The sequence below is a fragment of the Thunnus albacares genome, chromosome 4 (assembly GCF_914725855.1).
Source record: "Thunnus albacares chromosome 4, fThuAlb1.1, whole genome shotgun sequence".
NCBI classification, from domain to species: Eukaryota; Metazoa; Chordata; class Actinopteri; order Scombriformes; family Scombridae; genus Thunnus; species Thunnus albacares.
The window spans coordinates 14,451,174-14,478,947 of NC_058109.1; the positions used below are offsets into that span (position 1 = coordinate 14,451,174).

The 27,774-nt window shown below is 40.1% G+C and overlaps 1 protein-coding gene across 3 annotated transcripts in view; it reads right to left on the minus strand.

The window, feature by feature from the left end:
* Window positions 1-1,684: 1,684 nt before the first annotated feature.
* The window catches only part of LOC122980918 (neurexophilin-4), a 57,389-nt gene continuing 31,299 nt past the window's right edge, over window positions 1,685-27,774 (minus strand). For 2 of the 3 annotated variants that reach the window (XM_044349361.1, XM_044349359.1), the window contains exon 2: window positions 1,685-3,068. In XM_044349361.1, coding sequence (XP_044205296.1) covers window positions 2,250-3,011 — 762 coding nt within the window. In that variant the 5' untranslated portion in view covers window positions 3,012-3,068 and the 3' untranslated portion in view covers window positions 1,685-2,249. Of the gene's footprint in view, window positions 3,069-18,916; window positions 19,069-27,774 lie in introns of those variants that run through there. The other variant, XM_044349360.1, reaches the window with a different exon arrangement.

Below are 27,774 nucleotides of genomic sequence, written 5' to 3' on the forward strand. Positions count from 1 at the left end.
TGTATCATCAAATGACCTATTGTGAGCTATCACTGTTGTGCCAAATCAATACTTGCTCGCTCAATGTAAATCTCACTCTATAAAAGGGCCAGGTTAAATGCCTTGTTATCCCAATTAATTTTTATGGCAGGGTTAGGAGAAGCCTACATTGTGTGGTCAGAACCTCTATAGAAACTGAAGAATTTACAGCCAAAGTTTTTCTCCAAAGCTATTTGAAATCTGATGTTTCTCTAGGACAGTTATGGACCCATTTTCACCAATCTGGGCCCAGTATCTCCAAACTGCTGCTCTTATTAGACTCCAATGTCAAGATCATCATAGTCCACTAACTGTATCTTATGTAGCATATGATCCATGTATGATGCTACGCTGTGGTGAAATATAACAATCTTTATACTCTTATGTACTTTCATTTATACAATGGTTTATTACATACTTTTATTGAAATTCAGGGAAACACACTTTGACAAACACACACAGGCATACATAAAGACAGTCAGAATCACACACCTACACACCCACTTACTCACTCACACAAATATGCCATCACATGTACGATCCCACTCAAAGCAGCACATAAGGATCCGTCCACAATAACTTGTTTGGTGATTCGTCACCAAACTACTGTAGAGAATCTGTGTAACAAAGAGGGGAACTCCAGAGAATCTGGGTTGCGGCGAGTCCATCAATCTCTGTGAGCCGACTGTCCACAGCAACTTGTGTAAGATACATGGACCTCCCTGGACCTTCATCTCAATGTCATTGATCAAGAACATAATAGGGTATTGCGCCAGAGTGAGATGAAGATGCAATTAGCATTGACTGTGTGTTTTCTAAGGAAATTCTGAGCACCATTATCATCTGGGAGAGAAAAAAAAGAGAGTGTATGAACAAGGAAGAGAGAATGAGACAGACTGAGATCGCAGGAGGAGGGCTGGTGTTTGAGGTGTGTTTGTTTAATTTAATTAAAGGTGAGTTGATTCTTGCACTCAGATTTATCCTCTAATCTGGATGCATGAGTATGTATTTTAGCAAGGGTGATGATATGAAGCCTTATATTCCCATAAGCTCATATTTTGAGCATAAATAAAGCTATGATAAAGCAAATATTATTAGGCAGCTGAGATTATAACAGTGGCACCAGTAATACAGCAGTCAATAAAACGTGATGAAGCCACCTGGAGGTTTAGGTACAACTGAAAAATATTTGCTCAGGTGTGCAGGAAGACTTCCTTTGCTTGCATGATCCGACAAACAGAAATCTGTCACTCATATTACCTCCAATATAATAGTTTTTCTTTTCATTTTCAGGGTGAATGTAATTAAAAATGATATCTGATACTTCACTTGGATTCTATTACTGCACATACCAACTCCCTCAAAAGGAGTTGAAAATTTATCACCATCTTAAGAATGTTTCACGGTTGGTTTTCATGTTGAAATTCCATCTGTAACAAACTTTCCTTCAATGTATTTTAGAAAATTAAAATTACATATCTTCACAGAATGCTTGGGCATGAATTCTTAATCAGAATAAAATTTAACTTAATTCATAATAGTGTCCTTGCTGAGTTAGATAACATGAATATGCTGCACAGCTCGTCGCCTGCAAATGTGCTTCTAGCTCCGAATGAACACATTCACCAAGTAACAGACAGACAGTTTAAGAGATTTTAATGTGCTTTTTCATACAGTATATTGTATGCATATCCAGCATAGCATTTCTCATACATATAACTCTCTTATATCCAGGGATTGAAACGTAGAGCTGAGAGGATGATTAACAGTCAGTCTACCATAACATTACGGCTGCCATACAGTGATGGCATAGCGCAGCCGCCTCAGAGGCTCACTTTGTACTCGGACGGCATACTGATTCCAGCTGTTTTCAACAGAGTTCTCCAACAGCAAAAAGTAACAACACTCAGAAATAAATATCTAAAAACAATAAGTGTGCTGAGGTTGAGTATATTATTTACAGAAAAAAAGTCAAATAAAAACAGAAGTTAACAAATACAAAGTTGGAAAAAAAGTCAGAGAAATCAGCCGCATCCTAACCATCCATAACTCTGATTATACTTGATTTAAATCCACAATTCACAGCAGTTTAGAGGCAAAAAAACTGTCCCCTGCGTCTTCATTGTAATCAATATGACTATCGTTTCCATCATTATCATCATCATCACCATAATCTTTGTCATCATCATTGTCTCTTTTTTTTTTTCTCTTATCAGTTCAGTCTCACTTACTTATCCAAAGTAAGGGTGCTCACTTTGGAAGTTGTAGTCCGGACACACTTTTTGAACCAGCTTGTAATCGATGCTAAAGAAAGAGATGAAGATGCAGATCACCTTGAAGGGTTTGGCACAGAGCCAGGCAGCATGGGACTGGGTGTGCTCTGTGAAGCAGGTCTGAGACGGATCATACAGGCAAGGTTTGGGCTTCTTGGATCTGTTGGTTTTCTCGTACTCCACCCGACAGTTAAAGGTCTTTACCTCTTTGGGGTCGATGGTGGACTGCTGGGTCTCCTGGATCTGGACGGCCTGCTGGGTGTGGGGGTGCACCTGCTGCTGCTGGAGGACTTCAAACTCCACAACTTTAGTTGGCGGCACGATACTGACCGACACGTTCCCCAGGCTGGACGAGTTGTGGCGAAAGTAAACAGTGAACGTCCCGTTGATGTGGTCCACAATCTTCCCCGTCACCAACAAGCTGAACTTCATAGTCTTGACGTTGAAGTAGAAGTCTCCCCAGCCAAAGATCTTCTTGGTCTTCATGGCTGTCTTTAGTGAGGGCTTGCGCTTGGAGCGGTAGCCTGTCTGGTCCAGGAGCAGGGACTGGTTCCGGGTTGAGTCGTACGGGTTAAAGAAACTGTAGGTCGGCGGCTTGGATTTCATGGACGTCTGGTCGATGGAAGTGGAGAAGATGCGGGTTTGGTAAGGAGGCTTAACCACTCCTCCTGTTGTTCCTCCTACTGTGCCTCCACCTATGCCATATGGAAGAGTCTTCATCACCGACCCCACTGGGCCCAGGTCTGAGAAGTCCACTTGCTTCTCCAACCCTTGGACCTGGAGGAGAAAGAAACAGAAACAAGAAGAAAACTTTATTGACAATGTGCCAAAGGCTTTTAAATTAGTCTTTTCACATATCCTTGCAGAGTTACACATAATCCCAGTTAATATGCATCTTTTTTTTTCAAATGTACACTTTTATTAATCTTTTATGTTGTTTTAACTGGCACTACATAATTTAATTGGCCTTTCTGCATGGTCAAAGCGACTTCTATTCTCACTCTGTAAAGATTTTGTCCTTTGACAATTCCAATTGTTTTATTCAAACAAGATGATCACGTCCTAAAAAGTGTTGATGAAAAGAGAGAGGCAATTCTACTTTGAACAGAATATAAGAGGAAAAAAGAAAAATACGTAGCCATTAGTAAGATGGGGACAGTATGGTCTTACTGTTCTGCAGTCTTATTTAAGTTCAGTTTTATTTATATCATAGCATAGTCCAGTCAAAACCACAGTTAGCCACTACATGTAACATATGACTCCAGTAATATTAAAATAAGCTCACTACAGTTTGTAACAGATATTTTGGCCAAAATTTCTGGCATGCCAGAATCCATCCGTTCATCCAACAGCCAGAGTTTTGTGGTAATTAATCAAGCATTGGAACTCTATTTAAACTGAACATCAAATTTCCACCAATCTGGTGGATATTTGGCCCAATTTTTAAATCTGCCTTAACCCACACAGGATCTGCCTGGCATCGTGGTGCATCACTCATGGAAGGGTTGTTAGGGTTCAGTGACTTTGCCCAAAGGCACATAACAGAAATATTGGGCACCATACAGTCGATTTGATATCAGCTTCCTCAAAGCTGGAATACACTCAGCTGTCAGCACTGGGAGTTGAACCAGCAACCTGCAATGAGATTTTGATGGGCCTCTTCCCCTGTAAGCCATGCTGAAGTGATCACAGAGGGGCTAAATTATCCTGAATGAAAGTTCAGTCAAATCTTGTAACAGTCTGGACTAAACCTAATATACGTAATATTAAAATAATTCGGTGATGTCCTATTTCATTTTACACACGTGATTATAATCTGAAATGCTGTAAAGGTCAGTCTTCCGTAGAGATCTTTTTACCTCATATGATTTTTTATTTCCACAAGCATCCAAGTTGTTAGATGTCGCATTGTTTCATCTCCTGAATTCAAGAAAACAAAACCATCTATTTTTGTTAACACACTTTAATTTTGTTGTCAGAGTTGCTCCAGAGAGCAAAACAACTCTACATGTAAGATAATAGATGTGAGCCTTTGTTTGTTCAGACAGCTTTCTGCCTTTAATCCACAGCCTAGGTGGTTATTCACAGGGCTGATTGACTGGAAATCTTCCTCTGCTCTCTTTCATGTCTCATCAATCACATCACTGCCATGCTTCCATCCATATGCATATGCATATATGTACACTTGCACTTTAAAATGCACACACACACACACAAACACACACACACACACACACACACACACACACACACACACACACACACACACAAGCACACAAGCACACAAACACATTTGCACATATGCAGACTTCAAGCTTGAAGCTGTCATGAAGTGACAGTGAAAAGTATTGCACCTATTTGGAGGGGTTACATATGCTTCCCCCAAGGATGCATTTGGATGGAGTTTAAAACTATTCTATGTGGATAAACAAACAAACAAAAAAAAACCAAACAAAAAAAAAACACTATTTCAAAACAAGTACAGGATCAGATATTTGTGTCTACTCATGCGAGGACAGTTTCTGTCTCCCTTCATTCCTATCCGGGGCAGTGGATCTGACAGGTTTGTGCCAAAGCTCTCCTCCTCTTTCATCAATCACTGAACCTAATAACTCCATATTGCTATTCGTAGAGGCAACAGTGCATCACTCAATACAGCTCCTAATGTATTCAGTCATTCAATTAATGCATCTATTTCTGTTGGCCATTCATTAACATGCCTGCAGAGCTGGTTTCTAAATTGATTGAGGGGAAAATAACTGAAAGTTTATTGACCACTGGAGGAATGAATTACCAAAAAAAGGAAGGTGTTGATGAATGACTACTGACTGGGATAACGGCCCACTGAAGATTTTTACCAGACCCTGACTCCCTTTGGTGCCATGTCAGGAGGCCTATGCAGTGGTCTTGCAATTTTGCGAGTTTGTGAATTGATAATGTGAGTTGACTCTGCTGTTGACAGGTAGGAATAAGTTACAGTTGGTGGCAGAAAAACATCAGAATACATATAGCAACAAACAGTGTGTACAGTGCATGCAAGATGGGGACTTCCTGCGAATGCGCTGTCAGCAGTGCTGTCAGCTAGCTCCATGTGTTGCCATCTGTCAGGCTAACACTCTGCTGGTGCAGTCCTAATCATTTCTCTAGCTGATGGCACACAGCTCGAACTAGCACCATCATCATAATCCTTAACCATCTTCAGCAGCAGCAGCATCACACCATGAACCTCAACCTAACCTTCAGGGTCAACTGTATCAAGCACATCCCCCTAAAAAATTATTTTATGTTAGGGTCTGAGGTTGCTGTACACAGTCAGCAACTTTAACAAATATCGATTGAATAGGAAAAGAAGAGTATGGAGATAAGGCTTCTTCTTCTGTGGCATGAAAGTAATAAAATGCCAACAGAAACCAATGGACTTTCTATTAGCATAAATATGAAATTGTTTGTGCTTGACAGTAAATCCATTTAAAGGGTGAGGATTTCTTAGAAGAAATATCAAATGTTTTCTCTTGACGTGAAATCCATAAGCTATAGACTTTTTGCAAAATAGCGGATGTTTGCTATAAGGTCACGTCAGGCTGCCGCAACCAGCGAAAGATTGACGGTTTGAAAAATACAGCTTTACACTTTTCTTCCTCCTCACCCTCTATTCAGTTAGGTTACAATGAGTGAGAAGTAACTTTTGCAGCAATAGCCAGAGGGAAGTTGCTGGGGTGATGAAGAGGTGATGAATGCAGGTACACACTGATGCACCCACACACGCAAACACACAGTACACTGCATTAACACATTGAGCAATGTAACTAGAGAGGCTTGTAGGTTACAGTTGAAAGGAACTTACATCACAAGAAATAAGTCACCTGTCAATCAAATTTTGTTACTAACATGATCATAAGATTAAGAATTACAGTAATACACATTATGATATATGTTTTTTAGTGAATGGTGTTACGCAAAACAGATTTTAGTTCCATAGTTTCTGTTACAGGTCCGTTAGGTGCAGTTTAAAGGGGACATAATGTGATTTTCTGGTATTTTTATACTTTTAAGATGCCGCATGTCTATGTTAAACATGGTCAAAGTTCCAAACCTTAAGATGAATATATGTAAAAATTATCCCTGCAATTCAAAAGCCCAAGCTTCGACATGCTCGGAACGCTTTGTTTGCAATGTTACCTCTACTTGCTCCTTGTGATGACATCAGATTGTTTGCACATGCCCACAAAAGGCCATCCATTTTGTAGCCTTTGTTGCTAAGGTTGTTCCACAGGTTGTTCGTGTTGTCCACTTGCATATTTCCGATCGGATTTTGGCTCAAACATGTCTGGATGTATTTGAAAAGTTGACATTTTGAATAAAGAACAAGAAAAAGAAGTGAAATCCTATACTGTTTGTTTATGTAACCTCCGGAACCAGCAGAAGTCTGCTGAGGGGCAGCTTTCAAGAGCTGGCCAATCAGAACAGAGTAGGCTCATCGGGAAGGGGGCCTCAAAGAGACAGGAGCTAAAACGGCCTGTTTCAGATAGAGGCTGAACTGAGGGGCTGCATAAAGAGCCAGTATAAGATAAATAAGTGTAATAATCTGCATATGTCCTGTTAAAGGCGTCAGAAAGATGAGTACAGTATGTTGTGCCAGATTGAATAGACTCCAAATCTAATTATGAGAAAATCATAGATTAGCAGGTAGATTGCCTCAGCTGTAACATTTGGCTATAATGTGCATGTTTGACCTCATTAATTGTGTTTCATACTCTTCATAACACAATATAGAGGTATAAACTCAGATATAAGGCTACATGCAGTATTTGACACCAATGTAACTTCGGGGGTGGCAACAACAGTCCCTAAGGTCCCTTGTAGATTTAAAAGCTTCATAATGACAAGCATTAGGGAGACAAATATCCCATTTTGTTTAAATGTAGGCATGCAAGCTCAATAAGTAATAAAAAAGTACTAGTAAAATACTTTTTAAACTGTCTTGAAGTATGTTTTGCTACTGGTGTAGTAATTTTGGTTACATGTCTTTCCTGACATTATTTTGTCATTATTGTATTGTACAGTATATGTTGTTTACTGAATCTGAAAATGATGAGGTAGAATTAGCTGTGAGAATATGAAATCCCTGGTGAAAATTGGTTTTTCGCTGTGCTTTACAGGAAACATAGATCACTTGTCATGCTACACAACACCAAAGCTTTACTTTCCCACTCCCTATTAATCACATCTACTTTAACAACGACAAACCAGCTCAAGAATGTGCTACTTTCAACATTTCCAACCTGCTAAAAATGACTTCAGAATAAAGGTTGAAAACCTGACTTGAGGGGATGGTTTGATTTCCCTCTTGTGGCCATTCGGGGCTGCCAACCTGCAAAGTTACCCTCAGCAAAGCCTTACACGTGTCAACCTATAATTAGTGTTTCCTCCATTTAGGAATTCCTGTTTGGTAGGATGCTGGGGAAATTGTAGCAGAGGATGGAATAAGCATTTTGGTGGACTTATACATATGTATGATACAGCCAACTCGATAACAGCACAATCATAGAAAGAATAATCGAATTACAGAGCTTGGGAGATAGAGGGAGATAGTGAGGAAAACGTTATTAGTGGAGAAGTGAGATGAGGAGAGGAGAGAGTAAGGATATCTTGTACATTTTCTAGGAATGGGGAACATTAATCATCTTTAACTTCATTCAGAGGTTCAGATGAGCAAAAAGCATCCTTAGATGCTGCTCAGATGGGAGGCCTATAATCTACTTGTAAGTAGATGCAAGGATGAAATGTAAGGATTGTTCAATGAGGAGATTATGAGTGTAGCTCAGACAGAGAGAGAGCAGGAGTGACAGAAAAGAGGACGACACACAGACATACAGGCAGATAGAGAGGGGCTTAGAAAGAGAAAGGACGGACTGCGCAGTGAGGGGCTTCACACTAACTTATTAAATAAGAGGTCAGATGAGCTCTAGAACTGACTGCTGAAACCTGATATATCACATGTCACCACAATTAAGATCTCTTTTCATCATTAAGGACACCTCTCTCTCACACACACACTCTCCCTGTCTATGAGGTATCTGATCCTCCATCTGCAGTGTGCTCACTCTCATATTCATCTGTAACTTCCACACCTCCTTGATAGCGAGAGTATTCAGAGGAAATGGACCTCGCTCAGCGGCTCCCCAGCCCACATCCGACTCCCTCTCCTCCTGCCTCCCGCCCTCCCATCCCTCCCTGAGGACTGATGAGAAGATGAGAGCTGCTTGTCTCGGAGCTCTCTCCCAGGCTTGTTCCTTTGTTTAATTGGAGTTTTATTGGTGACAATCAATTCATTTCTATCTGTGCTCCGGGCGGCATTGATCTGCTGTCACTGAGAAGAGTCAAATGTACAGTTCTACTCCCATCGCACTACAAACCACAGGCTGTGATGCAGGCTACTTTCTGTTTCTACTACTTTACTGCTTGTTGTGATTAGTAGCAGAAATTACTTTACAGTAGTTTTTTTTCCATATTTCCTCCCAGAAGAGTAATAGAAGCCAATGATTTCCAGACACTATTTGTGAGCAGTCAGAGGACGCTAATTCAAGGAAGGAAGTCTTTAAGGTGAATGTACATCAGTTTTTACTTTGAAGTCACCGTTTACCTTGAATGCTCCCTCAACCACTTTTGAAGGAAAACATCATAAATCTGTTCACAGTGCTGGTGGAAAGCTGAAAATACTAAGGTAAAAAAAAAATCTTATTGTATTACTGAACTTCAAAGATGAAATTTGTTAAAATTTCAGCCACACCACTGAACTGAGGTATGAGTTGTGTTGTAGGGCCCTGAAATTTTAATGACTGTCACTTAAGCTATCGAACACCACAGTGACTGAAAATGTCATCATTTAGGTAAATCTGCACATGACTTAATCTCTGCTCTTATGATGTAGTTCTGTTGGCTTCATTGGGCTTTGACATCCAGTGCATGTTGGGGCAGATTTTTGCAGCCGAGGGTGAAGTGGTTGAGACGAGGCTCAGCACTTCTACATCTGAGACTACTGTTTGTTGCTCCAACACAGAGGATTATTGCCTTTAGTTTGCAAGATAGTTGCTGCTGTTCAATCTTGGAGTCTTGATCACATTTGAAGGTGAGATGGAGTGCAAGTTCAAAAGGTAAATTGGTCCACCATCCACAGTAGCGGTGACAAGGGCACTGGGCCTGAAGGGGAAGCTCTCGGTTTTTGATCTATGTTTCTGCCCTAGGTAATGACTGAAAGATGATACAAGCTCTGAAATCAAACACACAACAGGAAGGGCAGGAAGATCTTGACCAGGGGATTCAAAAGGCTTCAATAAGCAACAGACATGCAGATTTGAATCAGGTGAACAAACAGTCTTGGCAGGACACTAGCACCAACTCGTGGAATGAATAAAATAGCTTTCAGCCAGGTAACAGGTTTCCTATGGTATGTGGCAGGAATATTAAGCTACAAAGGCAACACAGACAGTGGTGAGGACTTCAGATAACCAGATACAGCTTGGAGAAGAGACGCTGGTCATGTCATTGAAAGGTTTGGCATTTACAGTACATTTAACATTATAGACGCCGCCCTGTAGCACCTTGGGGCAGACCCAGAGGTCTCATCCCAGGGATTACATCCCCAACTAACCTGTGAACACTTTGGGATCCCCCTGAAAATGTAGGACGGGGCTGAAGAGAAGAATTTGGGCTATTTTACTTAGCCTGTTGCCACCATGACCAAATAATACGAAGAAAGGTGAACTGAACATGTTTAAGTGCTGGTAGCGTGGTACTGCGGCTCAGACAATTCAATTTTACCAGCAGTGACTCCACTCTGATTTGACAACGATCATATAATGAAAAAATGAAACTTTTCTTCCTTCCTCCAAAAAACCGGGAGAAGTGAAAATGACATTTAATTACATAAAGCAAAATAAAGCCAGGAGGAAAAAAGATAAACCAGTGGGGGAAAAAACGGAGAGAGAAAGAGAGAGAGAGAGAGAGAGAGAGAGAGAGAGAGAGAGAGAGAGAGAGAGAGAGAAAGAGAGAGTGAAAGCGATTTCGCAGTCCAGTGGTGTCGCTGGATTATCATGAAAATGAAAGCTACTGAGTCAGGGAGTATCAGGGAGCAAGGAAATGGAGCCAAGACAGATAACACAGTAAGGGAGAAGAAGAAAACGAATAAGAGAACCAGTGTAGAGAAAGCAGAGAGGTCTGTAAGACAATATGAGGGGACAGTGCAAAGAAAGAAAGAAAAGGTAAAAAGACAATATATATACGACACACACTGAGATTTGAGTGCAATAAGACAAAAATGAGAATCACTCACCCCATAGAGAATAATCAGAGGTTTCTTGAGAAGTAATATCTGTAATATTGTTTCAAGAAGACCAGCTCAGCTCTGAAATAATTTTTAGTTAAAGAAGGGATGGAGTCTTTTTTCCATGTATCAGGCAAAATTTAAAAAGTATTCTGGTTGATCATGAGCAAAAGTTTCACCTTTAAGAATCTGGACTTTTTGTATAGGCCAACATTTTGTGGCATATACAAGAAAAAAAGCTATGGTATATCAAGGTGTTTTTTTTTTTTGCATCCGGCATCTACTGAAGAAATAAAATAAATAAATAAAGAAAGAAAGAAAGAAAGAAAGACAGAAAATGATACGAGACAGTACTCTCTGCCATCTGATGTCTACATAAGAGGATTTATGAAGGTATTGTGTGCTGTCTTAAGTGTAATATGCTGACAATATTGCAAAATATTGCAGATGCCAGAAGATTGGACTGAGAGGGAAATGTAGAAATCCCCAAATGTGGAATGCGAGGTAACACAAGTGCAACAAGAAATCCAAAATGTGGAGTACCACAAATGTTTGACTTTTTACGGTTCTTTGGGGTTTTGCTGTATTTTTATTTACTGATTTTTATGTTTAATCAATTTGCATCTTAAATTTGACAATTAAGTCAATTTGAGCAATAAGGAGGGATTTTTTTGAAAATATTGCAATTGTTGTGCAAGCTAGATAAACATTTTTAATAACTATTACCACTCACTTATCACAATTAGATCAGTATCTCGGTGCTAGCAGAGAGTTTATTACAGAGATCCAGAGAGCAGAGGTCAGTATAAAAACAGATTGAGCTACACAGGGCTTATCTACCTTTATACCTTTACTGTTAAAAAACAAATCAATAAACCTGCTAAACATTACACAGGAAATCAAAATATTCTGCATCATACATAAAGACAGTCATGTATTTAAACACTCCCCTTTTTTCTTGAAATATAGTTGAGTCATATAGCTGTGCAGTGAATAGTACAGCTACACTATGTTGCTGTCACAGTCTGAGTTTAGAAATACACTGCCTGCCAAAATCTCACAATCCCTTTTATACTTATGAATATTGAAGCAGTTAAATTTTACACTTGCAGCAGATTCTCTCTTTCCATTATAATCTAAACACACATCTGCTATCACACTCAGCTGTGAACTACTACAGTGCACATGAGGATCACAGTCCAGTGAATCATAAATGTAGGAGGAACAAAGCCAGCCATAACCAGAAACTAGAGCTATGATGAAATGAATTGTTACACCTTCATTTTTTTGGGGAAAAAAAAGTACTCGTCTACTGCATGTGCAGCACAAGGGAATTAAGGAAGACTATATACTCACAGAGCTTAACTGCCATAAACAGACACCACTACTCATGGTAACACCGCAAAAAAAATAAAACAAGGTTGGATTATGAGACAATGTAAGATATTAAACTGGACGATCACCCTGTGGGCATGAAACAAGGCCAAATAAGCATACAATGCTAACAGCACAATGGACATTAGTGCCAGAATTGCGTGTGGGAGTTTTAATTTATTAATGTTAAAACAATCCTACCCCACCAAATCAATGAAAACACTTTTAATACATCACATGATTAATCCCAAGTGAAACAGTTTATCAAAAACCTTCGGAAGGCTGAAGTCCTCCAAAAAAACGAGGGAATTAAAATGCTGCAGCAACCCTTTAAGAAGATCAGTCAGACTATACTGTGTTTAAATATGCTGTATAATGCTAATATTAGCCAAAAAGCAAAAACAGCAGCTGACATTCTTACCGCCCTCCTGAGAGCTGACATTAATGTAGGGCTGCAACTAACCATTGTTTTCCATAATTGATTTCATTTTCCGATTAATTGATTAATCTATGAATGAAAACAGTGAAAAATGCCCATCACAATATGCTACAGAACAAGGCAACATCATTAAATGTCTTGTTTTGTCCGACCAACACTTCAAAACCCTGAAATATTCAATTTACTATCATGTAAGACCAAAAAAGCTGCAAATTCTCACAGATGAGAACCTGGAATCATTGAATATTTGGCATTTTTGCTTGAAAATGTCTGAAATGATTAATAAATCATCAAAATGGTTGCTATTTAATTTTCTTTGAATCACCTAATTGATTAATCAGCTAATTGGCTAATTACTACAGCTCTACATTTATGCCTCTAGCAAGGTAGAAATCTCAAGGGTATTGGCCATGTTGACCTTTCCGAAGGATACATATTGGACTAAAGCTACAAGCAGGTGCCATTTTACACCTACATTATACAGCCACCTAACCTAGCAGAAAATGGCATAAAACAATTCATCCACAAAAGTTGTGCAGCCAACTGAGAGATTCACAAAGACCTATTTCTACCTTGCATGCAGTGAGCAAATGTCTTAAGAGGATTTTTACTCACACATTTGGATTTGGACAAAGAAAGCAAGAAGATCTGCTGTAATTTCAGGCTAATTGTTCCAAGCACTGGTACATGTAGAGGAATGTGCAACACACTATTTAACCTATTTTTTTTCTTTGCCAACACATTAGGACAATGTAATGTGAAGGCAAGAAAGCGTAGATATTCTGTATGTGATTCAGGGTACACTAAGATCTCTGACGGTCTATCTTGGCCTAGTTATGGTCTCTGATTTGTCCCTTGGTCATAATGTGGAACAAGTATACTACAGTGTGAACATTTCATAAGTATTGGTTTATATGATTATTATTGAATATCTGTAATTAAAGCATTACCTTTTCTTAATGACTAAATTGAATCAATTAATTTCACAAAGTCACAAATTATAGCTTTGTGAACTACCCGATTCTCTGAGAGGGAGAGAGAATTATTTTACACTTTCTATAATCAGTCTTTAAATCAGTTAAAAAACCAAACTGTGAAAACACTGCTGATGTCCCATGTCCTGCATTCAACTTCTCTAACATCTCTCTATGCTGCTTGCCCAAAGGTAGACAAGGGAAGTTAATACAATCCGCAGTATGCTTTATCTATGAAGCCATTAGAGGATTTTGCTCTCAGGAGCCTGACTTCAGTGGCCATAGATCAACTGTGTGCAGTAGTCCTCCCTTGTTTCTCCTATCTTACTGATCACATCAGATCAGCATGCCGGAGTGTCTTTGCCTGGGTGGGCAGACTTCCCACATGTCTGCAGTGATGCCACAGCACCCGATCAATAACCCAAGGCAACTCTTTTGGGACCCATCTAGGGAGGAAGGGAGGGACGGGAGAGAGGAGGAAGGAGGAGAGGGGGAGCTGGGCGGCGTTGGTGGAGTGAGGGTGTCTCGTTTGCATGCGGGATGGCAGGCAATGCATCAAAAGATGACAGCTCTCCCATTCTTCCTTAAATAAGAGTGGTGAGACTCTTGCTGGCTGCGCCTTAACTTTAATCATTCATCTAAATAACTGTTGCAGAAGTCTGCTACCGAAGGGGGGGCTGCAGCTCCAGGCAGACTGCCATGGGCGTGGGGAATATGAGAACTGACGTTGCGCTCTTGGATTTCTCATTTGTAAACGTGTAAACATATATTTGAGTCAGATTGCAAAAGCACAAAAGCGCTTGTCCTCATCACCCACAACACCTCCACCTACCCACCACCCCACCCTCTCTCACTCTTTTCTCTTTCTCATAGATTTATGTATTGAAAGACTTTGAAATTCATCGAGGTTAAGGTTCGGAGGTGGTGCAGGTTGCTCAGGCTCTGGCAACATGAGTGACGTGTTGAGCAGCTAACTGACAGTGATTGATGCCCTCTGTGTTTCACAACTTATCAAGCGCATATACACACACGCCGCAAACAGATAAACAGCAGAAACATTTGAGATAAATAAAGAATCAAATAAACACAAGGGACTGGTGTGGGGGAAAGAAAAAAAAACAACCTATCTGCATAATGAATAGACGAGATGAAGAGAAGGAGGGAGAAGAGAGGCAGAGATTCCCAGCGGGTGAAACTGAGCCTGGGAGACGTCAGTTGGGGAGGGATACAGGGACACATGGGCCTGTGACGACTCCGACAAGTCACCCAGGCGGCAAAATAAAGACCGGCTTCCTCAGATTTGTTTCCAGTGCTCATCAGTAGGAGAGCTGGATGACGGATGGACTGGCACTGGGCGCAATGCGAGCATGTCAAAGTTACTCACCATAATAAAGACCTGCTCTTTTTCCTTCCATTCGCTTCCCATTTTTGCAGCCACCTGCAGTCGCGCTGCCTGCAACTCATTCCATTTCATTTCAGTCTGGCTTTGTTTGTGTCTTGTGCTTTGCCCTGTGTGCTTTTGTGTATTACACAGCATTTACTTGGTTATCACAGTTTTTACATTTTCCTGTTTGCTTTCAAGTATATGGCTTCAAGAATTTCTCTTTCTTTTTTTCTTTTTCTTGTTTAATTGCTTATCCTTTCAACCATCCATCCATTCATGGATAGAATGAGAACATGCTTCTTCCTTCCATCCCTCAATTCCTTCTCTTTCTTTTCGTCCTTTGTTCCATTCCTCCATCCTTCCATCAATCCATCCACCCATCCATGACTTTGACATATGAAAAATTATGACAAGCTCCCGACACTTCCCTCCATGTCTCATCCATCCTCCATCCCTCCATTTCCCTCCTTCCTTTATTTCTTCCCTCTTTTCTTCCATTTGTCCATTCTTCCATCCACCCTTGACTACGACATGACAGGAATTATGTGTAGCTCCTGATTATTTCTTCCTTAATTCATCTGTAACACAGTATTTCTCTAAACTTCCTCCCTTCCTTTTCTCCATCCATCCATCCATCCATCCATCCACCCATCCATCCAACCATCCGCGACTATACAACCAGAATTATTCATAGCATCTAAGACTTCCTTCCTTCTCTATTCCTTAAATATCTTCCAGACCTCATCCTTAAATCCATTCCTCCCATCCCTCCCCCTGTCATTCCTCATCTCTCCCTAAGTCCTTCCTTTATTTTCCTCCTTCTTTCTTTTCCTGCATCCTTCCATTCATCCACCCACGCAACCAGCCATGACTGCATGACTAGTGTTAAGACTAGCTCCTGACACTTCCTAGCTGCACTCTTTCTCTCCTTTCTTTTTCAGATCTCCCCATCCTTCCTTCCTATAGCTCCTCCTCTCATCTGCTGTTCCAGTTGTCATCCTTTCAATTATCCATGTCTATAATTACACATTTTTGGACACTTTCTTCTTTTCCTGGTAAATTTCTTCCATCCCACATCCTTTCACCTTCCCTCCATCCTCCCTTCATTAAACTCCTAATTTCTCAATCTGTATTTGCTTAATTCCTATTTTCTTGTGTCTTTCCATGTCTCCATCCTTCCTTTTTTCATCCTAAACTTCCTCCATCCCTGCATCCCTTTCTGCCATGATACCATCATCTTTCCAGGCTTCTTTACGTTATTTCCCTCCATCCATCCATCCATCCATCCATGACTACATGACCAAAATTATAGTTAGCTCCTGATACTTCCATCCTTAATTTCTTTCATCTCTCATGCTTAATTCCAAGCATATTTCCCTCCTCCCCACTTTCCTTTCATTTTGCTGCCAGAGACAGAGCCTCCCAGTTTCTCTCCCTGGATTGAGAGTCAGTCGGCTTTTGGGATGTAATAGGATAATTAGACAAAGATGAAAAGACTAAGCATTTCCATGTCTGCTCCTCCCCTGCTGTGAAGGATGCTCTCCATGCTTTCAGGGCCGAAGCTGAGTGGGGCTGAGTGGGGGCAAAGCTCAAACCTGCGAGGGGATACATGGCTCACCGACTTGGGGCGGACTGTCTTCACCGGGGCTGGTTGCAGAGTTAATTGGAGAGAAAACAGTGGGAGGTGCAAATGAATAAAACCCCTGAGAGACGCTGGCAGCAGGGCACGGCGACATTCCCCTGTTCACTTCAAGGTTATGCACACACACAAAAAAACACACCTGCTTCTGAGGCTGAAGCGACAAGGTTCCTGGAGTATTATTAGATTAGCTCCATAATGTCTCTTTTCTGTTGTATTAATCACATGAAAAGAATTTAGAAATGACACGTCACAAGAGGCAGACAATACATAAACATACACAAATCGAGCACACAATGTATAACAAGTTTTCTCCTCTCCTGCCTTTTGGATGCCTTTGCCAGTGTATAAATCACTATCCGGCTTCAAGGACACAGCATTGGGACCCCTAACTGGGATCTTTCACATCCACCATCTGGACGCAGAAAACCAGAGTGCTGACCAGCGGCCCTGCTCTCATTCTGTTCCTCAGGACGAGCTGCAAGATGGGGGCGGGTGTATACTGTAGAGAGAAACCTAATCAATCCAACGACTGCTTAGTGTGTACTGGACTTCATAGAAAATCCTCTCTGGAGATGAAGAGGAGTTGAATAGAGCAGTAATGATATTTTGAGAGGGAGACAAGAGAGAGAGAGAAAGACAAAAAGAGAGAGAAGCTGTCAGTGTCTCCGCTCATCCAGAACTGTCCGAAACATTCATTCACACACTCCCTCTCTCTCTTTCCTCTTTGCTCACCCTCCTCCAGAGACCGTACTCTTCCATCATTCGACTTGGTTTCACACTCCAAGACCCAATATCAAACTAGATATGAACAGAAATGAGAAACACAGGATTGTCTTTCCACAGACAATTGTGTCCACTGCAGTTATTTGTGTCATACCATCCACTGGTGTAAGTAGGCCTATATCTCTCTGGGCTGCCAGTCTGCCTGCCCGCTGTCTTTCCATCAGGCCCAAAACATTACTGAGGACAGCGGTATTCCTCTTTCCTCTCGCTCGCTCTCTGTACCAGCTCAGGTCATCTCACCTGCAGGGCGATGCCCAGTGGCTGATCGCTTGGTCACTGTCAACACCCAGATGTGCACACACACATAGACATCATTCTTGACTGCAGATGCCCACACATCTGTGCACGCTACAGAGACACATAACTGGTGTTAATGCTGAAGCTTCAAATTTTGTAGAATAAGACCGAATCATCACAAAGTTGTAATGTGTTTTTATAGGGATGGTAACACTGGTAATTCATGTTGATATAAATCACAATTAATAAACTTGTTTGTAAATTAAAAGATAAAATGTTTAAAGACAAAATAACTAGATATAACTAGATGGTAATGTCTGTTTCTGGGAAACCAGTGAAAAATCTAACAATTTAATACCTAAATTTCTTGATGACAGTGAAAAAATTTGTCATAATAATCTATACTATTGATTTGGAGCACTGGCTGCGATGGCCAAACACAACCAGAGATAATAAGATAATAATATGATGATGATTTGTGGTGTTTATTACAGCTTGAGTGGTTTTTTTTTTTTGTTGCTTTGTCTTTTGTTTCTATCGATTACGATTACACTTTAATTATAATGTTAACTGCTGAGAATAACCGACCAATGATGGATTTTTGAGGCTGATATTGATGTTTGAAGTTTTTAGTTTTTAAATGGATAATAACATATTGGCTGATAGTGTTTTTTTCTTCTTTTTTTTTTACATAAACAGATTAAAACATTTTGTTTTATTTCAACGGTCCCTTAAATTAGGTTATTATAGAGTTGTGTCTGTGATCTACTGAGCAGGACATTTTGCAGTTGAGAAATACACCTCAAACACAACAGCATGTCTATACTGTAATTTCTTGTTACTTATTGGACAACGTATATGCTGGTACAAATACACCCGTAATAAGCTAATATCAGCCAATATATCGATTGATATATGGTGGCCTAGCTGTACTGCTGAGATTGGGGAACATGGTAACATGGCTACAAAAGAACAAGCAGTGTGATGATCAGAGAAGTAAAGGACCACAAGGGGTCAAAGAGGTCAAACCACAAGTGAGCACACTTTAGTAATAATCGCTCAGTCTGTCTGTGAACTGTGATGGATGTTTATGACAGACAGTTTGAGTGATATCTTTGTTTGCCTTCCTTTTGCTTTTGAAGTACATTTAACTTAACTGGGAGTTTGTTTAAAATCTCTCTGTTTATCTGACCACTCCTCTTGCCCTGTATCACTTCTGTGAAGCCATGTCACCATGTACCAAGATCTTGTAAAATAGATTTAAATAATAAATACATTTCTTGGTGTGGATAATTTGCTATCATCTCACATTATCATCATGTTGCCCAACCCTGTTTTTTTTTGTGACTTCTGCAAACAAAAAGCCTCGAGCAGTTTTTCTCAGGTACAGAGAACCTGTAGCAGAAGATTTGTATAAAGGAATATATGGCACTGCTACAGTATGATAGCTGTGTGTTCGTATTACTGACCTGCACTCATTCACACTGCTTGTGTTGATTCAACAGCGATAAAAGGCTCTGGACAGACCAAGACTCGTGACTAATGGTCCAGCAGGATCTGTGGTTCAATTACCGTGTGGGGCAGCTCTCCTCTGTCCCTGGGCTAGAGGCTTTACTGGAATAGCTTCAGTAAACACACACACACATACACACACACACACACACACACACACACACACACACACACACACACACACACACACACATTTCCATCCACACAAACACACACGGCCTTTATAAATGTGATGTCACTGACCAAAGGATATCAACACTAATACATTTCTCTCCTTCGTTTTTTCCTTAAAGATATGTCCAGAAGAAACGTATTGGAAGATTGGATATTGGCACTATCTAAATGAATGTTTTCAGGCCCTGGGGAGGCAAAGGCTCACTGCACCGTCTGGGTCTTTAAAAATCAGGGGACAGCTGATGAAAAGCTTGGCTGAAACAGTTTATCCACAATGGGTGAAAAAACACAGGAAATGAACAGCGACCTATGAAGTCAGTTCCAGCTCTTACACAGATCTGTTTTGATGGTTAGCGGGTGGGAATCTTAACAAGAATTCATAGTTTCCCTCAGCTGGCGGGTTTGAATCCAAGGCATCTTGACCAAACAAACTTGATTTACTGAAAGATGTCAATGGCATCATGTTCTGTGTAGCAGAGCCACAGTTTGGACACTGTGCTTAAAAGGCAAAAAAAGCTTATATCAACAAAACGAGCTTGGCCTTGGCATTCACAATAGCAAAAAAAAAAAAAAGATAGATGCAATAAAAACATGACTAGAATTTTCTTGAGCTCCCCACTGGTCCAGCCAGCTCTACAATGACAAAACTGAACTGACTGACACGCACGCACACAAACGCCCACACGGCGTAAACACAAGACGGGTTTAAAGATCTGGCGAGTTTCCAGAGCAGATGGGTAGGTTGGGTAGGGGACTGGGGTGGGCCTGGTGGGTGGGGGGTGCAGGAGAGCGTCAATCTGTCATTTCTAACAAGCCAGGAGACTTGGAGCCAGGGCAGGTCACAGACACAGGACACACACACACATACGCACATACGCGCACACACACTCGCCCACTCCTCGTCCTTACGCAGGCGTCACATTCCAACTGTGGCATTCCTGCTAATTAGAACACAAATTAATGATCCAAGCTAGAGAGACAGGCTGACTCTCCCTCCCTCTAGTAAACATTTAGCCTTCCTCCCAGTTGCACCTTCCTCTGCATTGACTTCTCATTCTGTTTTCTTTTCTCTTTTCTTTTTCTACTTTTTCCATATCGTCTCTTTCAGCTATTTTTGCTCTTTCAAAACAGGTGAGAAAAACACTTAAGGATGGTGCGTTGGTTTGCAAACACAACCTGTTTCTCATTAATTAATTAAGATTAAAGGGCGTAATTTGCATACTCAGGTTTTGTCTCTATTGGACAAGACCCATACAATATTTATCCATTCAATATTTATTTCAGCATTCCTTGCCCTCTTACCCACCTCTGCATTACTTTTATCCTCTTTACAATTTACAAAAATAGTTTTACCTATATACAGACACTGTATGCTGTTGTCCATTTGTTGTTTTATATATATATGTATCTATTTTTTTTCACCTACTTGTGTTCACCTGTGTTCACTTGTTCTGCTTTGTTGTCCTTGTTTTGGCTGTACGTCCACGTGCATCTCCTGAACTTTGTTGTGAGTACATCAACAGCCACTAGAAGCCAGATTCAAATTCCTTATACGTGTAAACATACATGGCATAATAATGTTGATTCTGATATACTTGGAGGAAATGTTCCTAACTCTAAAAGGTAGAGATGAACTATTAGTAAAGCTAGCAGGGTAGCTCAATCACAACTTCCTCTGTCTCTTTGAAAATCCTAAATCTTTTGTCTCTCTTGCATTATTTTCCCATTAGCATTAGTGTGAAATTGCCAGTGCATAATTTGAAGAAAGTTAAAGATTGGGTTTGTAACTCATAGAACAAGTGCCGGTAGTTCCCTCTGAGCTGCACTGCTGAATAAATTGCTTGTTTTGTGATTGTATCTTTTATTCTTTCAGGGAGAACAGTGATAAATTCTGGAGCAAAGTCACAGCAAACAACAACAAGCTCAATCTGCCGTGTTCCTCTGCGGTCCAGGACACCTTGCCCACAATGCATCAGTGGTGGGCTGACCTTGAGTGTTAAGCATTAAGGTCAGGAAGCATCATTAGCCCTGCTTCCCCACTGCAAGGCTAAGAATAGGAACATGAACACAATCATTCACTCATCATCTCCATATATCTTTTCTTTCATGCTTCTCCAAGTCATTATTTTTAGTCAGGGTTTGCTGGAGACAGCAAAACAATTAAATATCCTACTGTAGAACATGTTGGCTTAAGTGGGATTGAATAAGCAATAGGACATAATTAAGCACCATTAAATTATGAACATTATCTTAACTCCCAAATCAATATGGAACATGTATTTAATGTCTCTCTGTTATTTCATACTCAAATGAGCAAAAATAAAAAAATGATGTTCTCTTTTATTCAGGCTGTCTCTTCTAGATGATACTACATGTATATGTGTGTTTTTCTAGCATTCACTGGCCATGTTGCTACATGCAAGTATACACACCATATACCCATTGTTGCTGTTATATTATCTCTACACAATAGGTCTTGTTGCAAAAATCTCTCTGAAAAAAAGGCCCATGTCAGAGACTGAAATACAACTGCTTTGATTTATTCAAATAAATAAATGCACCCCACTCATTTGAGTAAAGTATGCTGGGAAAAAAAACAAAAACAAATCCTTGCGTGATGGGGAAAAAACGTGTTTTTTTAAACACATACAAATCACCTGCTGGTAACAGCCCACACCCTCCATCTCTCCATCTCTGTTTCTTTCTCTTCAGTCTCAGTTGGGGCTCTGACTCACAATCAATACCTTTCACCGCTAAGCCAATCTGCAATAATAAAGGCATTACAGACAGGAAAAAATAACACCAAATCTTATTAAATATGGGAGATGGTCTCTTCCCTTCTATGTCTTCCTGTCTGTTGTTGCCTAGGTGAGCAGGAAACAGCTCCATTGGTCTGATCACAGCGGTTGATTTGATCCCCAAATGTTCTGAGATGATCAACAGGCTCTGGATCAGGGCCTGTATTGTGGGTTACAGGTAGAGTTTAGAGCTTAGCATTCTGCTCAACACTCCAACCAGCCATGTATATTTCACAGGATTGTCTTTTATATTCAGTCTGTGGCTCAGTGGAGCACTCATCTTTATTTCATTTTGTGGCATTTTTTAATTTTAGCTGAGATTGTTTTATTTTATTTTGCACCCTCCTCCTCCTCCTCCTCTTCCTTCCTGACAACCCCCTCTGCTGACTGAATCAGTAATGACATTATGCATCTTGCACTCTGAAGCTTTCAGCAAAGCAAACACTAACTTCTAGCAATCTGATTTCTGCTCATACTGCACCAAACCTGGAAAAAGGAAAAGGGAGATTCACACTATGAATCATGCTCATTTTTGTCGCAAAAATCTACAAACCACCCATTATGTTAACTCTGTTACATTAATGGACAGTTGGAAATGTGATATGATATGTTGGCATTTAATTAAAGTGTCAGTTCACCAAAATCAATCAAACCATGTTTCCCTAGTTAATTTTGGTTTTATTTGCTCAGGTTTTGAGATTTCTGCTGCTGAGATTTCTCCTATTACAGCAATGTAATCGAGCTTTTGTTTGGTGTGCTGGGAGCACCACCAAATATCTTTTCAGAAACAATGTCCTGGTTACTATTTCTTACAAGTACCTCAGAATTTTCCTGGATTAGATGTACCCAGTTACTTTCCACTGGTTAAAACAAAAAGTTACATATAAGTTACACTTATATAATTACATATAATGACGAATGAAGGCCACAATGTTCTCTCTCCCCCTTTAACCCCAAATATATGAATCTATCACATTCTCATGCCTTCATAGAGTCATCACGCCTTCTCCACAGTGATATACAGTCATTTTCCTCACACAGTTCTTATCTATCACCCTTTCCAGCGGCCTCAGAATGACAAGGAAGGATGACAGAGTTCTTCAGATCGTCTCGGTTGGCTTGGTCTCAAGGGAACAATTAACCCACAAACACAACAGTCTAAACACACTGAGTTAGCTTTGCCAATACAACCTCAAGGCAATAAGGCCAGCAGCCCACTCTTTACAAATTTGTTTGTGGCCTTTGGTAAAGCTGCTCACAGGCACCCCTGAACAATCCCAATTAGCTGGTAATTGGAAACTAAACTGAAACTGAGCCTTCTCGAAAAGTGCTGTAATTATTACTAATCCACACCAAGTCAATTTACTTTAAAAGTGTAGCGAAAACTTAATGTATTGTTTGTGCAAGTTGCTGCATTTATCATCCCAAAATAACATTTGAAGAATTCTGCCAAATAAAATTCAGGGTGGATTTTTATTCTACAGTGACCTCTGCTAGTACTGCACCACCTCCACATTTCCCTTTGATGTTGACAAGAAACTGATAAATCTGTATCCAAACTGATTGGCTGTTTCTCCATTTCAAAACTATGGTTCTGTGTGATTGGCCGAGCCTCCTCCTAAGTGGTTCTGCATTCGCTACACACAACACTTATGCTGTAAAATAACAGCTTTTGCTTTGTTTTTTGCTATTTTAGTTCATAACAACACAGAAAGAACAGTCGACAGGGAAAACAAGTAGATTTCCTCTTTTACTACTCCAACATAACCTATAACGACCGAGCCAAAATTATGTACTGAAACCATCAAAGGTTTACCTTTAATATATTTCAGTACATCATTTTCTCCTTTATCCTACAAATGGTTTCAGCATGACCGTCATGCCCCTAGGAACAATATTCTATGGAAAATAGCACTTTCCATTTTGGAAAGGTTCTTTGTCCAGCCAATGGGAAATGGGTTTCTGGGTTCTCTTAGCCTGAGAAAAATCACTTCATTCCTCTATGACCCTTTCAGAGGGCTCACAGAACATAACATTAACAAAACTAACTAGAAACGAGAAAGAAAAACAGCACTGAGCTGAATTTAAATTGGTGACACATTTCACAAATAAAATTGCCAGCTTATCCAGCCACTGCATAATCTTTGTGAATCCACTTGTGACAAGCTCCGTTTTACACCAACCCTTACTGAGAACTGCATGACATCTTTTCTCACATGTTCTTAAACCACAGTAGATGGCAAATCCGCAACAAAAAAGTGATGAATTCATTATTTAATTAAGTCCCAAAGCATTATAGATAGACTATTGCTAATTTGCAAAACCTAAATATAATGGCTTTTTGCTAAAAACCATAAATTGCAAATTTAATAATATAATATCGCTTAAAGAAATCCAACAAAATCAAACAAATGTAGCTAAAAAAGTACCCAAGCACAAACGTAGCTTTATGAAGGAGTACAATCCCTTGAGAAAAAGTTTATTTAAACTCTTAGATCACAGCTTTAAAGACTAAATTATAGATGACACATCACTGACGTTCTCATGTCTTACGCTTGACTCCAGCATAAAAATCACTTCACTGACTTAATAAAGGGCTTGTTTTGCATGTTTTGCAAACAGCATTGCAAACATTGCACTGTAAAGTTATGTCATGCAATTATCTGTTTGCCACATAATTTTCCAGTATTTTCTGGTGCCTAAAATCAGAAAGAAATAAAATATGAACATTTACTGCAGTGGGAACAGGAGTTTAGCACAAATCCTCTACTGCATGTGCATATAGACAGACAACATCTGAGACTTAAAGGATTGACATCTAACATGACATTCGGTATGATCTATAAAACAAGTATGAAATGATTTGGCAACAGAATGTAATCTCTACAAACTGGAAATGTGAATGTAAAGGCGACACCGGGGTTTGATATCTCAATGAAGAACACAAATGAAATCATTAACTAAACCATTTGGCAACAGAATCTAATCTTTGCTACATCAGACGTGGTAAATGAAAATGGGACGGTGGGTTAATATCTCAACGAGGAACATTTGTTATCACAGATGAAAATCAGTTTTTACCAAAATAGAAATCATTGTCGAGGCAACGTGCATAAAGAAACCGGAGATGTTAAGGTGCAGCAGTATTATGGGTAGGAGGGATACACAAATATTAATGTGGTCTGAAACACACATATTATTGAAACAAACATTAAATTTCAAAGCCTTGTGTAATCCATGTTGTGTAGTTAATAAGAAGTGTAGCAGGTAGTGTATCTGATATGAAATGCAAAAACAAAAAAAAAATGGTGGGGGAGGAATGTGAATTACAGAATTGATATGGGTGAGTCAGGGGGGCTTGTGGGGAGTACTGACCTTGTGGATTAAACGTCGGGGAAAATTACAAAAAACATTTATCAGCAACATTCATTTGTAAATCTCATTTTAATCTCTATTTAGTGGATGTGGCAATCTCCAAATAATGCACATCCAGTTAAATACAAATTGCTTTGCCTGATGAGATTTTGTAAGATGTGATAAACCTTGAGGCACACAATGATGTAGGAGCAAAATTTGTAGACACATCATTTTTTGATATTACTCTAAGGTTAAGTCCTTAAGTTGATCGCAAGAATGATGGTCAGCTTGTAGACTACGCCATAAATTCTGGGTGTGTGTCGCTCTTGAAACGAGGGTTTACTCATTCAAGGTCTAAACAGGGATTTTTGATAACAGACTGCTGTACGGGTACGTATATACAGTAGTATGTTTTTTTTTTAGTTTTTTTTTTAGCCTTTGGCAGTTCTATTTTACAAGGCAACAGAGTAGTCAATCTTTCACAAATATCTTTTTAATCTCTTTCTTTCTGTCCTTGTGTGTGCATGTGTTTGATTTATGTGGCTCAGCAGGCCATCAGGACACGACGCTGGCCTCTCAATACTCTGCTGTCTGATGTACTAAGACATGAGATCACACTGGCCTCCTTATCTCAACTGCAAGAAACATCCAACTACAAAAAGTGAGAGAAAAAAAACATTGTCAAGGAAATGAATACCTAGAAAACAAAAAGGTTCATAGGATAATATTGAAGAGTTGTGAAAGACAGAATGGAGGGCAAAAACAAAGCAGTGACCAGTCTATGTTATAAGAATGTCATCTTAAAGCTCAACTGAAACCACTTAAGTCCTTCCTTTTTGCAGTAAAAAATCAATGTCCAAGTGACTTTCAAATTTATTGTATTAGTGAAAGTAACAAATGGACCCAAGGAAGACTAGCAACCACTTGGATGAATAAAGAATAGTTAAAGGAATTTTTAAAAAATATCTGAAATGCTCTTTTAGCCTTCAGGCAGAAGCCTGAGGTGGGCGGGCCAGGACTGACAGCTAAACCATGAGGAGCACGGAGACATAATGTAAACAAACTAACAATTGCAAACTAGCGCTGGTAACTGCAACTTACGTTTTTGGTCTTGAAGTAAAAGAGACACAGGATTTAGCATCTAAACTGACCGATGCTGACATTGGCAGATAAGCTTTTAAGATGTTCAATGTGTCACAACTAAAAAAACAATTTGTAAAGTGCAATCTGATGTTAGCATTGTACTTTTTCTTCCAGTGGATGTGTTTTTGGTTTTGTTTGCTCGTTCAACACGCCAAGAAGCAGCAAAAGACATCTCCATGCTTGTAACAGTGTGTTCACACACATAGATACAAAGAAATGTAAAGTCTCCGGCGTCTACAGTTGAATCTGTAGCTCTGTGGGTGTGTTTCTTTGAGCAGGTAATTTACATACTGTACTCTGACTGGACAGTTGTTTCTCTGACGTAGCCGCCATACTAACTGTGATGGCCCCTCTGCTTTGCTTGCTGCTGCTGTGCTCTGTTTGCAAGGCCAGGTACCTGAGGGCAGGCTGATTAGCAGGATGGGGCACTCCGGGCCCAGGTGTGTCCCGCTGGGCCCAGATGTGAAGCTGCCAGTTCAGATTCTCTCTTCTCTCCCCCCCACACACTCCTGCATTGTTTAGTTATTCCTCTTTTGTTCCACCCTACAACACCTATACAGCAAACACTCACTCATCCACCCCCTACATTAATGATCTTACAGACTCACCCTACCAATTTGTTACTACTTTACTACTTTACTTTAATATATGGAATACCCGTGTGACTTCCCTTTTTTTGCCACCGTCTAGAGCCAAGTCAATTTAGAGCCTGGCTGTGACAAATGAGGGCTCGTCTTAACAGTTTTTGGAGGTGTAGTGGTAATTTTGCTTGGTTTGGTTAAATTTGTTACCTCTTACGGCAAGTAGACTTCATTGTTTGCAGTGTTTTTAGTGAGTTGTACTAGCGCGGTTTTTCTCTCTCACGGTCTTTGTGCATAAAAAGTGGTATTGGTCTCTGCTGCACTGGTACCACATCCAGAGTTTGCAGTATTTTGTGAATGAGGTTGTAGAAGTGCACTACGGGGGAGTCACTCTAAACCAGTATAATTGGTTACATGTAAGTATAATTCTCTAGTGTCTTGTTTTGTTGTGTTGATATTTGGAATGTTAGCTGTGGGTGTTTGAGTAAAGGAGAGGTTAGCTTGTTTCACCAGATTGCATGTACTCCAGTGATTTCTGAGGCTCATAGCAGGTAGTACCGGCTGTCAGGTGCATATTCAAAGTAGGTTGTCAGAGCTTACACCCTGATTAGGCTGTAGAACGGTTACCCTTTGGAATTCACTGGGGGGAATTTGTACTATTAAACGTGCTTAGAACGGTAGTCTAATGGGCACATTCTTGGCTACAAAGGGGTCACCAGTTATCTGGTTGCCTCACCGCTCCATTGGGCTATTGGTGCATTC